Genomic DNA, 12,983 nt, shown 5'->3' with positions numbered 1-12,983 from the left:
AATTACTAGTCAAAGTAAAACTATTTTACATATTCTACTCTCAGAATGCCAAATTATAAAATAGGCTTTTGGCTGTAAATATGGTATTAATTTTACACTGCCTGTACAGTCTCTGTACATATAGCCAACACACATCTAATTCCTTCCAGCTCAATTCAGAATCATCACCAATTTTGCTACAGTCTGGAAATTAGACACATCTGTTATGATCTTTAAATGGCAACCAGGCACGTAGTTTGTGCAAAATTTTGTGTCTTGTACACAACGTGCTCAGAGAATCTAAATTCAGCAGTGATGGAGTAAGAAACTCACTTTAGGAAAACCGTGTTCGCCGGAAAGACGTGGTAGGAATGTTATAATAAATAGCAACTCTCCAAAGGATAGTTACAGCAGTATTTTTACAACTAAATGTTCTACCTGAGGAAAAATACCTTACTGTGTGATTTTTCCAATGGTTAATTCTCACTGACGTTAAAAAAAAAAAAAAAAAAAAGAACCAATAAAAGTCTGTTTCAAAATAGTTTTATCTGTGGATGTTTTCCTACTATTTGGTTTTCCTTATACTTGTAAGATGTCAAGTTACATTATAAAGACAAACCAATTTCAATGGCAAAATATAGTATCTTCTTTGACTTAGGATTTACCTTGGACAACTTTTGCTATATTCATTAAATACCAACTTTAGTGAGCTGAAAAAGGAAGAAGAGTTGAAATCCAAAGGTTTTATCGTTTTCAAAACTATTCTGGCTAAGGATCTGAGGTAGTAAAATATGAAACTGACTAAACCAAGCTTTTGAATTAGCAATATATTTAACTATTCAAGTTTTCTATGGCACCATCAGTACTCAGAGTTGCAAAATGACCAAATGTAGCCACAGGTCAATCCTCAAGAAGAGATCAAAGCTGTCTCAGAACAAAAGAATAGAGCTCTCAATTCTGATACAAGAATTAATATGAAAATCAAAATACTGTATCTAGAAAATGCTTATGAAAATGTTTAATTAAACTATAATTTTGCAAGATTCAGATTTCTCCTCTTTTACCACAACTCAACCATTATTTGTCAAAATGGCTCCCAGTAAATGAACCACATAAAACCGGGTATTACAGAAAGATAGAAACCTCCTCTCTGGCAAGGCAGTCAGCTGAATTTTATAACAGCCACTATGCTTATTTTTTTAAGCAAGTGGATATTATATAAAGAGGCAATTTCTATTTTCTGTACATTTTGAGGGAAAGTTGTTAGAACTGTCAACTAGTTTTGTAGATATGCTATTACAACTAACAATAACCTGAATGCTACACTGAAATTCAAAACAAATAAAAAACCCCTCACATCCCTGATAAAACCCTAAGCATACACTTAGGTAGGACTGATGTTTTACACTGCATATAACGTACCCAGATGTTTTCTAAGATGATCAAATCTCAACATGCTCTGCTACTTACATTATTTTAGTGACATTTCAAAAGCGAAATCCCATTTTTCATATCTATCCTTTAAAAATAGCTTTATACTTCTCTGATTGACCTTTAATGAGTCTACCTGTAAAAGGACTAACTGTGACGGTTAGTCTCCAGGAGGCTAAAAGTAAGTCTGTTATAATCATGCAGCCAAGTTCACTTAACCACAAAAGTGTCCAAGTTTCTAGTTTCTACTTCCGTGATTTATTCTACTAGGATTTTATTCCCTTAAAATGTTGAACATACATGTTACTGTTGATATAAAGATCTTAACTTGCAACGTGCTCAGAAAACATACACAGATTTCAGCCTAGAATATGATACATTTTCATTGTTTCTCTTACCTGTCATTTTTTCCCTAATAACAAGTATATTTAGAAATCAAAATATAATAAAAATACAAACATAACTATATAAAAGACATTGGAAATAATATTATAAAAGTATATTAATATTAATAACAAATAATATTATTAATAATAATGTTATAAAAGTAATTAATATTACAAAACTATCTTAAAAATGCAAAATACTTATTGAAGCAAAGGTCTAAAAAACTTTTAAACTTAGTGACTGCTTATCTCAAAACATCTCTGAAAACCAGCATCTTGGCTTTAGCACGACAAGGCACTGGAGTAAGCTATAGCTACGTGGTAGGTTATTCATAATATATCATTCTCATGAAAGTCAGAATGTGTTAGTTAGTTGTCTCTCTGTGGTACATAATGGGTAGGTAACGTGGGTCTGTGTCTGTGTACTTAACCGTTGTAGCAAGCCCAGTGAAGTGCCGTGTATCCATGATTGTCCGCCATGGCTGGATTTGCATCCATAGATGCTGCTGACTGCAGAAGAGCTCCGAGAACACCAATGTGTCCACAGGCAGCTGCCAAGTGTATTGGTGTCCGGCCCCTGCTATCTCGTAATAAGCACTTAGCACCATGTTGAAGCAATGCATCTACACACTCTTCATGGCCTGTGACTGCCTGAAAGAAAAATTATTTGCATGTAGCTGAATACACTATGTTGGGCACTCCATGCCAATTATAGCTAAATTATGAATTTTAAAGTCCATATTCCCCATGTCCTCCCACCAATCAAAGCATTTATCATATTTTGAGTAACCCAGTATTTTTACTGAAAGTGGCTTAAAAATTTAGTTAAAGCAGTGACTTTGTCAAAATAAAAGTAAATATGAAAAACAGGAATAATGGGACTTCTAGTTCAACAAAAAAAATATTTCAAAGGTGAAAAAATTAAGACAAAAATGTGTAAGAAAACAGTTGTGATAATGGAAAAAAGTAAAACTGACATCAATTCTACTCAAGGCTTTAGGGTTTTAAAATTCTTTTTTTTTTTAAATTAATTAATTAATTAATTTTTGGCTGTGCTGGGTCCTCGTCGCTGCGCGCAGGCTCCCTCCAGCCACGGTGAGTGGGGGCCACTCCTCGCTGCGGTGCGCGGGCTTCTCACTGCGGAGCACAGGCCCCAGGCGCCCAGGCCCCAGCAGCCGCGGCACACAGGCTCAGTAGTTGTAGCTCGTGGGCTCTAGAGCGCAGGCTCAGCAGTTGTGGCGCACGGGCTTAGCTGCTCTGCGGCACGTGGGATCCTCCCAGACCAGGGCTCAAACCTGTGCCCCCCACACTGGCAGGCAATTCCCAACCACTGCGCCACCAGGGAAGCCCGCTAAGATTTTAAAATTCTGTTCCAACATTATTCTTCTCTGGATTAAGTTGTGTTTTGTGGTTGTTAAAAATTAGAGTTCAAAAACTAAGATAGTGAAAGAAACAGTAAAGATTATTTGGTAAAAATTAAATGAAGAAAAATATAAACACAGCCTAGTTCAGTTTTAGGTAAAATTAGGTCATAAAAACTTTCAGAAAGGAAGCGAGAACACTTCTGCTTACCCCTCTGTGCAGTGCCGTCCTTCCCCATTTATCTTTGGCATCTACGTTTGCTCCTTTGTTCAGCAGGGAGTAGACACAGTCCGTGTGCCCGTTGAGCACAGACAGCATCAGCGGAGTCCTGGGCAACAACAGGAGCAGCTCCGTCACCACCAAGACTTCATCCATGAAAGTACACTGTGTTGGCCTGCCTTCTAAACATGTCTTTCTGTGATGCAACTTTAAAGTATACTTAAAAAACTGTATTTGATGTTACTCAGTTACACACTATGACAGACTTACTAAAATAGGGGGGCAAAGGTATGAAGATGAACAAACATCCTAAAACTAATTTTAAAAATTATTAAAACTTACTGTCCATTTCCATCTTGAATATCTACTGCATTCTGTGGTTCTGCATTTCCTATTAGTAGCCGTAAGCATTCCGAATGACCATTTGTTGCTGTAAAGTGATATTCAAAAATTTCAGCAATTATATATCTATAAAATGATAAAATAGAAAATGTCCATCTTAAACCACATTTGCTAGATATAATTTTGGAATATTCATTGAATTTAACAGGCAAGAAAGAAAATGCTCATTTTATTTAGCTCTCTGGTGGTGCCAATGTGGTCAGGAAGGGCAGCCTGCCTCCAGCCAAGGGATGAAATCATGATCAGACAAGTCAATCACATCAACCCCATTCTCCTTTGCCAATGACTGGTTTCAAGTTCTGCCCACTGAGATGTTAAGAAGCCTGGAGGACACCTGGGAAATATTTTTATTCCTGATAGTGAAAGTCCTCCTTCTTTCCTGATTTTAGATGTGATCCTTGGGGATGCTTCAAGGAAATTCTGTTTGGCCCATCATTTTTTTTCTTAAACTGGATTCACGGATACTCAGTACACAGCAGCTACTGATGAGTGTTCGTATCGTCTAAGCTCAACACCCAAAGCAACAGGCATAAGATCCCTGTGGGAAAGGACTGGCTCACATCCAGAACCAATGTCCTTCCATGATTTAAGAGTAAGATGCTCCCCAGCAGGTCTCCACATTTGAAAGGCATCTTGGTTCTAACCAAGGCTTGCATTTATTGAAGAGGTGGGTGCTAACAGTAACCTGTAACTCTTTCAGTGGGTAGGACTTATGAATTATATGGCATTGGTTAGCCACTTCTGAGGGACTTACTAGTGTCTTGGTTCAATATTTATCTATTAAGAGTGCAAACACTCCATGAAAGCTTTAAATTAGCTCTGCAAATAATGTGCTTACAATATAATTTTTCAAGTTGCAGAATAATATACAACTTCACTCTTTTTCAGAATAAGGTAACAGAAAATGATAGCATTTTGACTTCTTATTTTTACCATATAGCAGTTTATATACATATCCTTATTAGGACTTTTAATCCATTATTAAAATTTTTGTCTTTGAGCCCTGCTTGATTATCTGATAGTTTCTGAAAGGCTGCTCTGGAGCGACAGTGGGTGTTACCTATAGTCTTCTAAAATGCAAGTTTTCCAAATGACCAGAAGCAAAGTCCCAGACCTACATTCAAATGGATCCACTTTAAGGATCACCCTATAAAAACAGACTAAGTGAAATGGATCTAATCATACGAAGATGGCCTACTGGGGATGAGACAAATACTTGGCTAGGATTTCTTCACATATACCAGTCTTGAATTCATTATTTAAAATTAATACTGCCTTGTAGTAATTCCTGTAGAGAGTTGTGAATCTGCATTTGCTAGTGACACAGCGGGTACTGAGTCATCACAGTGGCATTGTTATGTAGTTTTGCATTTTCTACAACATCACAAAACACTCCATGGAGTAGTTCTCGCATAGCAGGCACTCTGTATTCCTGTCTGATTAAATGTTTAATGCAGTACCCTGGTACAGTAAGTAAAATGTTTATCAGTTGTTAAATGAAAGCACATACCAATCCAAAATAATTTCCATCAAAAAGCAGTTAAAAAGAAATTGTTATTTTGTTGTTGTTGATAAAGTACTTCAGAAGTTAGACTATTATATAAATCCAATTTCTAAGGTAGATATTTTTTTAAAGTGATTATAATCTTGCTGTTGGCTTTTCCCTGAGAGTAGAATCATTACAATTGTTAAAGTCAAAATTGTTAAAACAATTACCAGGAGTATAATATACAAGAAATTGAAAAAGAAGAGCATTAGATGGAAAGTGGTAAATAAAATCATTCATAGTCTTTGACATACCTGCTGCATGTATAGGTGTTCTCTTCAAAATGTAATCTTTGACTAAGATTGAGGCTCCCTGATTAATGAGAACATCCACACATTCTACATGGCCCTTAAATGCTGCAAGGTCCAAGGGCGTTCTTCCACTACTGTTTCTCACATCAAGATCTAACAGAGACTGTACTAACACTTCTAGTGCTTGATGGTGACCATGATAGGCCTGGGAATAAATAAAAATATAAATTAAAAAAATACATATTTAGACTGACTTCTTAGAAACCCTAGAAAACATAAAGGGAGTAGTAAGCAAACTTGTCTTCACATCATTATATTTGAGGTAATCTAAAACTTCTGTATTGATAATTCAGAAAGTTACCTACAAATTTTTCTAATAATCAATTAGTAGGCTACAGTGTTAGGGAATGGGTATTCCACAAATAATAAAAGTTGAAATGACAGGTGATCTTTTCACGAGTATACAATGTCTGGTTCATGGCAGACATTCAATGATGTGTGACATGGGTTCAATGAAAGCTTTCATTCTAAGTCTACGATCCCAAAGCCCGTGTTCTTCGTCACAGTTCAGTGCCCCCCTTCACTCCCCGAGAAAATGTTACTACGCTTAAATCACAGAGACAGTTGCAACTGAAGTTCAGCTAGTACTTGAGCCTTCTGACTTCTCAAATTAAAATGACTACTCCATCCCGTAACGTGCTATCTCAAAAATAAACATTTCTTTTCAAAAATATTTAGACTGAGCCCTGCTTGAAAAACTACCACGTGCTATGCACTGTCCTAGCAGTACAGCAGAGCAAGAAGATTGAGAAATTTGTCTGAAACCCGACCGACTGAAATCCCCTTCTTTACACAGTCTGCTTTCCAGAGAATTCATTTCAAAAACCAACATGTCAACTGAACATCTATTACTCTTATTGGACTAGATGCTGAGCAGGACATAAGGCAATAACGACACAGTTCTGATGGGGAAGGAATGTCTCCTCTGGTTCACTCATGCCACCCCTTTTAGCTAAGGGACAAGTCATTTTCTGATACCGTTCAGACCTGCAGCTTAGCACATATAGGCAAACTGTAAATGATCACATGTGAACTTCTCATTAGGGAATTGAAAAATATAAAATTCTACCATATTTGTGCTAAATGTCACCTGCTTCTAAAAAGAGATACTTAGCTAGAAAGAGGGGCCCGCAATGTACCAAAGGGCTGTAAAGCCACTTCTTGTGGGAAATGTCAGAAAGTACCAGCAGGAGGTGAAGCTGCTCTGGGCCTTACTGACCTCTTGATGTTTCTGACTCCCTCAAAGTTAAAGTGACTAGAGATCTCTGAGCTCTACTGTCTGAGGAGCACATCTAACCTTGTTCCTCAATACCAGGTCAACAAAATTATGCTATTAAAAATGAACTGTGAGAAGCACAGTATATGCAGAAGGTGGTATAAAAAGAAGCAGAGGGAAAATAAGGACGGCTAGAGCCAGGGTAATCTGCCACAGGGTAAGCTTCCCCGCACGATGGCTCTGACTGGACTGGGACAAGAGGCTTAGAGGCCTAGTATGTGCGAAGGCAGGACCAAGGCCAGTCTCTTGAGTCCTCAAGCCAGCGCGTTTTTACTGCATCAAGTCATCCTGGATTGGGAGAGTTTGGAAGGAGAAAAATCACTTCAGTAATTTCTGAAAAACCTCCTAGGGATGGATACAAAATGCAAGAGTGGTGGTATAACCACATTTCATTGAGCCTAATTATGAAATCACAAAATTGTTTCCATTTCAGCTTAAAAACACTATTTAGCACACCCATGTTAATAACAGCACTATTCCCAATAGCCATGGAGTAAAATAACTAGTTAAAAAAACTGAAGTTTTTGAGATAATGCATTCAAAAACTTGGCAAAGTGCTTAGTCTGGCACCTAGTAAGTGTTCAAGAGATGAGGCGCTATTATTATAAGAATGATGATAATGATGCAGGAAGAACTGCCTAGTCATCTGCTCAGACGTCATTTCTTGCCACCCATAGTAAAATAGCTATTTTCTCCATGCTAGCTTTGCACTTCCAGATGACTTATTTATTATGCAAGTCTGGGAGAGTAGATAGTATTTCCAAAGACCCAAAGGGCAAGGAAAAAGGAAGCTTCAGCATGTCTTCTTAGTTATTTAGAGCATGGTAGGAAGTACTGCTGGGGAGAAAGGGGGAGAAAGACAAAGCAGAAAATTCAGTGTACATGTGTCAGTGTTAGAAAATATGCCAGGAGAATATTAAAATAAAAAATAATAGTATATGTGAGAAGAAACAATTAAATGGATCATTGAACTTGTGATACACATTAACCTAAGTAGAGACCCTTATAAGCATTTTACTATACTTAAAATCAGAGGTCTCACAAATAGTGACAGTACCCAATTCTCCCGATTCTCAAAGTCCCCCAGCTCCCCACAACATGCTTTATTTCAAAGATAAATTCTTCTTTCAGCACAGAAAGAACTAGATTGGGCTCTGCCTGAAATTTCCTAAGGTAATTCATTTCCATATTTGACTTAAAGAATTGTCACACTCTCTTCTAATCTTCTCTTAGTGATGGACATTAAGAGGAAAAATTCAGAGGCATCTGAAGCTAGAAGGAACATTACAGACCATGTAGTTAAATCCTATAGCATGAGCAAGTGAAGGACCAGTGAACACAAACTTAGCACCCCAAAATCACAAAGTAAGCAAAAAGTTGTAGAAATACCACAGTAATTACAGTTCTTACATCATCTGCTTAAGAAGTCAGAATCCATTCCACTAGGGTGGGTCATTTTAAAATTCACATCTCAGGCATATTCTCTCCTTAGAGCAGGCCTTGTGGGAAGCTCAAACCCCCCGGCCTTTTTTTTTTTTAAGACAAACAAACAAACGAAACAAAAGTACATTCAAGAATTCTCTGAGTTAAGAAAGTTCTTACAGTTTTAACTCCATGATCATCATTATATGGACCAAAAGTTCTGGGTACTAGTTTCAGTCAACACAGATATGAGACATTTTCAGTAAACGAGCCATCAAGTTGGCTGTGAAGGCAATACTCACAGCCAAGTGTAAAGGGCTTATTGTTGCTCTATTGTCTGAATCACTCAGCATGTCTGTTCCCGAGGTTTCCATTAACTGAGAAAGAAAAGAATTTTAAGTGTCAGAAATGGTACTTTTAGACATATCACAGCAGTTATTCCTGGTCCCCCTCCCCCGAGTTCAAATCCATTTTAGAGTATAAACTGATACTTGAATATGAATTTTAAAATCCCAGACCATTATATTATGAAAACTAAATTCAGCAACCTTATGGAATGGATTATCCTGAAAATGTAGTAAGGACCACATACTAAGAGCTTTGAGAGAGGGCTATAAACTTAGAGTTTGAGAGAAATGCCATTTAATTACCACCAAGTAAGAACCTTCCCTCCCCCTGCAAACATGATTTCTGTCACTATCTTTGTTCCCAGGAATGTGTAAGACAGGCTCCAGCTCTAGTGAGAGCAAATATTTAAATAATCAATATTAGGGGGAAAACTGACTAATTAATACTTACAACATCTAAAGGAGTTTCACTTGCAATCTGAAATAAAATTTAAAATAAAAATACTTAGTTGAGGAAGCAGTCATATACAGTAAAGAGATAAATGTTAACTACATGTCTCTATTTACATAGGGCTTTGTTAAATTCTATTCTGAACTTGTGCTTCCTTTGCCTCCAAAAATGAAGTCTTTTAAATAAACAACTGTACAATATAATAGACCACAAATCTATACACATGGGTCTCAGATTTTAGTCTACAGATACCATAATAAACTAAGGAAATATTACTTCTGTAGCAGGGTTCTAAATGCTATATTAATATTTATATATTATTAAATATTATATATATTATTTATATTATATATATATTATTATAAATATATATATTATTATATATATATTATTATAAATATTTATATATTATTAAATATATATATTAATATATATAATATTATATCAACCTCTTTTTTCTATCTTTTATACCCACCCTCCTTGAATTTTATTTCCCCTTTAAGGGAAGCAATGTTAATATAATTTATAAGTAGGTCTAAATGAAGAAACCTCTAACGTGAAGCATGTGCTACACACTTCAGAATCATTTAACTTGTCTTTTACTCTCCCTTTGGTTTGGCAAAGTGAGGTGAATGGTGTATACATTCAGGAATGAGACCACAGTTGAAATAAAAAGTTCCTTTGCAGAAGATGAGTCTCCCTTGTCAGGAGAGACTGACAGAAGACTGGGTCTTTCTGAATTCCTGAATACAAAGGGGGAAGCTTTCTCTCACAGGAACATGTATTTCTCACATATGACATAGTTACAGTTCTTTAAAACATTCTGGAAAACATTTAAAGGGGCAGGGGCAGTGAATGCTACATGGACATGGGGGGCTCTAAGGGAGCCCTCTCCAGAGATCTAATTTCCTCCTTTCTCTGTGAAAGGGAAAAGGGAATGAGAGAAAGCTTAGTGAGGCAAGTATGAATTTAGGAGGGATAGGGATTCTAAAAATGTTAAAAGGCATTTGTTTCTTGATCCATTTATTCTGTCATTACATTATTAGAATATAAACTTACATAGGTCCTTCCACAAGAAATCAGGAATCTTACCAGCTGAAGACACAGACGGTGACCGTATGCAGCTGAATAATGAACTGCATTGTATCCTTGCTTGTCCCGGATCCCTGGATTTGCATCATTTCTTAGTAAGTATTCCAGGCACCTATTATAGTAAGACATATTCATAATTCTAAATCCTGCATTTTAACCAATGATAAAAACAGAGACAAACTCAAAACTGGAAATTTTTCTTACATTTGAGTAATGTAAAAATCATAAACACATCTACACTACATACATTTGTCATTTAAATGATATTGACTGTAAGTACCATAAAAGTACAAACAAAATGTTCATACGAGAATCTTCTTTATCCACAGTCTGTCAGCAAGCACAGTATACCTGAAGACTGTTTCGTACACAGTCTATATTCATGGCACCAGCTAGTCAACTCAAACAACGTTTGACAGGATTAAACTCTTACTGGTGGGGAGCATCCAATCTTTCTGGAATACATAGTTAGTATATCTCATTAGGAAGCTCAAGAAAGGATGTAAAAATATCTCCCAAAACCAAGGTCAGAATTCAAGGATCTTGCATTAGAGACCTGAAAAGTGTGGGAACAATGTAAAAGTGGTATGTAGGTAACACGAAAGACCTTCCCATGGGAAATACACTTCATTCCTGTGCTATTAAAATATGAGGAAAGTAATTTTAAAAGAACTGTAAGATTTTTTGATGATGGCCATTCTGACTGATGTGAGGTGATACCTCATCGTAGAAAGAGAAAAACAAATACCGTATGCTAACACATATATATGGAATCTAAAAAAAAAATGGTTCTGATGAACCTAGGGGCAGCACAGGAATAAAGACACAGACATAGAGAATGGACTTGAGGACACGGGGGAGGGGAAGGGTAAGCTGGGACAAAGTGAGAGAGTAACACTGACATATATACACTACCAAATGTAAAACAGATAGCTAGTGGGAAGCAGCCGCACAGCACAGGGAGATCAGCTCGGTGCTTTGCGACCACTTAGAGGGGTGGGATAGGGAGGGTGGGAGGGAGACGCAAGAGGGAAGAGATATGGGGATATATATATACGTATAGCTGATTCACTTTGTTATAGAGCAGAAACTAACACACCATTGTAAAGCAATTATACTCCAATAAAGATGTTAAAAAAATTTTTTTTAAATAAAAGGACTATAAGGTTCACAATTTGTTATAATTCTGATAAATGTTATGGCAGCAAAAAAACAAAGGAGTACTGAATTAGAAATTAAAAGATTTATCGCTAGAGTTAGTTTGATACCAGCAATCTTGGGCAAATCATTTCACCTTTATGGTGAAATGGCTTCTGTTTATTCATTTGATAGATGGGAGTAGGAATTCAACTAAATAATCTAAAATCCATTCATGTTCAAATTCCAAGTCCATAATTATTCAGTGATAATTTGTCTAATATTGCAGTATGTCTAACTAAATACTAACTCCACCACTAGGGGGTGAAATCTATAATCAAATACTGCTTGTCAAGTTTCCAAAAGCATACTGAAGTTATAAGAACAAGTGGAAAGGAACAATGGAGAGATGTAACTGATCACCCAGTAACTCTATCATATATGTATGAGGACCATTCTTTGCAATGCCAACCCTTATTTCTTTAATGCTAATTGCTTAAAGTACTTTAGATCTCTTAGGAATTACTTACAGAATCTACATTTATTATAATATCCTTAATGGTAGCAAATGTTCATCCTTTTAAGCGGGATTTTGATATTTATATGCAGTGAAAATGATGATGAACTGCATATCACTATGATGAAACAACAACATCACCCGAATCTGACTCTAAGGAACAAGCCTGGTGTTTCTCGGTATTCCTAAACTAGCTCTGAGGGCACGCCAGGAAGTATTTCAGGCAGTGTGTAGACTCTGTACACAGTCTTCCTAGGTACCCAGCTCACAGGTCAATCCTCACTGGGATGAAGGAAAGACCTGCTGGCCTGGAAGGACAGTCTCACTGCTTTAAAGGCAGAAACATTTCACCCAAGGGCATATCTTTTTACCTTTAATCAAGTTCTCTAGATGTGAATGATAAAACAGAAATAGTTCTCCCTACTGAGACCTGAATACAAGACAGATTCTATCAGTGGAACAAACTATTTTAAGATAACTTGCTGATACATGAGTACTGGGGGAAAAAAAAAAAACTGACTTATTTAAGGAAAGCAAAACAAGTAGGTAAGTTCATGTTTACTTTCTGAAGTAGGAGAGCAAGTCTCAAAGCACTACTTATATTTACTAGTTGCAAGTATACAACATTAAATGGTTTGAAATAATTCAACCATAATACATGCAGTAGTTCTTATCAAATCATATTATTTCTTTGTCTACCTTCATATTACTAGATGATTGGTCTCCTATAACAAAACAAAGACTAAGAGTTGATTTATAATTATAAAATTACTTCTATTGCCACACCTTTCAAATTTTGCTAAGCAATATGAATTTTCATGACTACTTTGTAAGCATTACCTTTAACAAATGAAAAAAATTACTGACATTCAGGAAAATTAAATGACTTGCTCCCAATCTTTTGGCTAGAATATGGCAAAGCAAGGACTAGGCCTTGGGTCTTCTCTTCAAGTGTTCTTTCTATGCTACAAATGCTTTAGCACAGGGGTTAATGAGTTAGTGACACTTTGACCTGGGTGTTTATAAAATACTGAACCACAAAATTGCTTGATCTTGAAAATCTGAACCTCACTTTTGATTTGCAAACGAGGTGAAGGGGAGAGAG

The 12,983-nt window shown here is 36.4% G+C and overlaps 1 protein-coding gene and 1 long non-coding RNA gene across 8 annotated transcripts in view; one reads left to right on the top strand and one right to left on the bottom strand.

Moving 5' to 3' along the window:
• ANKRD28 (ankyrin repeat domain 28) overlaps positions 1–12,983 on the bottom strand; it is a 176,270-nt gene that overhangs the window by 13,616 nt on the left and 149,671 nt on the right. For all 7 annotated transcript variants that reach the window (XM_082459231.1, XM_082459232.1, XM_082459233.1 and 4 more), the window contains 7 exons: positions 10,225–10,336; positions 9,133–9,159; positions 8,637–8,711; positions 5,580–5,781; positions 3,720–3,807; positions 3,369–3,486; positions 2,228–2,447 (listed from right to left, as the gene is read on the bottom strand). In XM_082459231.1, coding sequence (XP_082315357.1) covers positions 2,228–2,447; positions 3,369–3,486; positions 3,720–3,807; positions 5,580–5,781; positions 8,637–8,711; positions 9,133–9,159; positions 10,225–10,336 — 842 coding nt within the window. The remainder of the gene's footprint in view (positions 1–2,227; positions 2,448–3,368; positions 3,487–3,719; positions 3,808–5,579; positions 5,782–8,636; positions 8,712–9,132; positions 9,160–10,224; positions 10,337–12,983) is intronic.
• LOC309659527 overlaps positions 1–12,983 on the top strand; it is a 381,336-nt gene that overhangs the window by 220,314 nt on the left and 148,039 nt on the right. The window lies entirely within an intron of this gene.

The sequence above is a fragment of the Balaenoptera physalus genome (genome assembly GCF_965194825.1).
Source record: "Balaenoptera physalus genome assembly, chromosome: 4".
In the NCBI taxonomy this organism is placed as follows: domain Eukaryota; kingdom Metazoa; phylum Chordata; class Mammalia; order Artiodactyla; family Balaenopteridae; genus Balaenoptera; species Balaenoptera physalus.
Note: the sequence above shows the minus strand (reverse complement) of the source record. Positions and strands in the feature narration are given on the sequence as shown.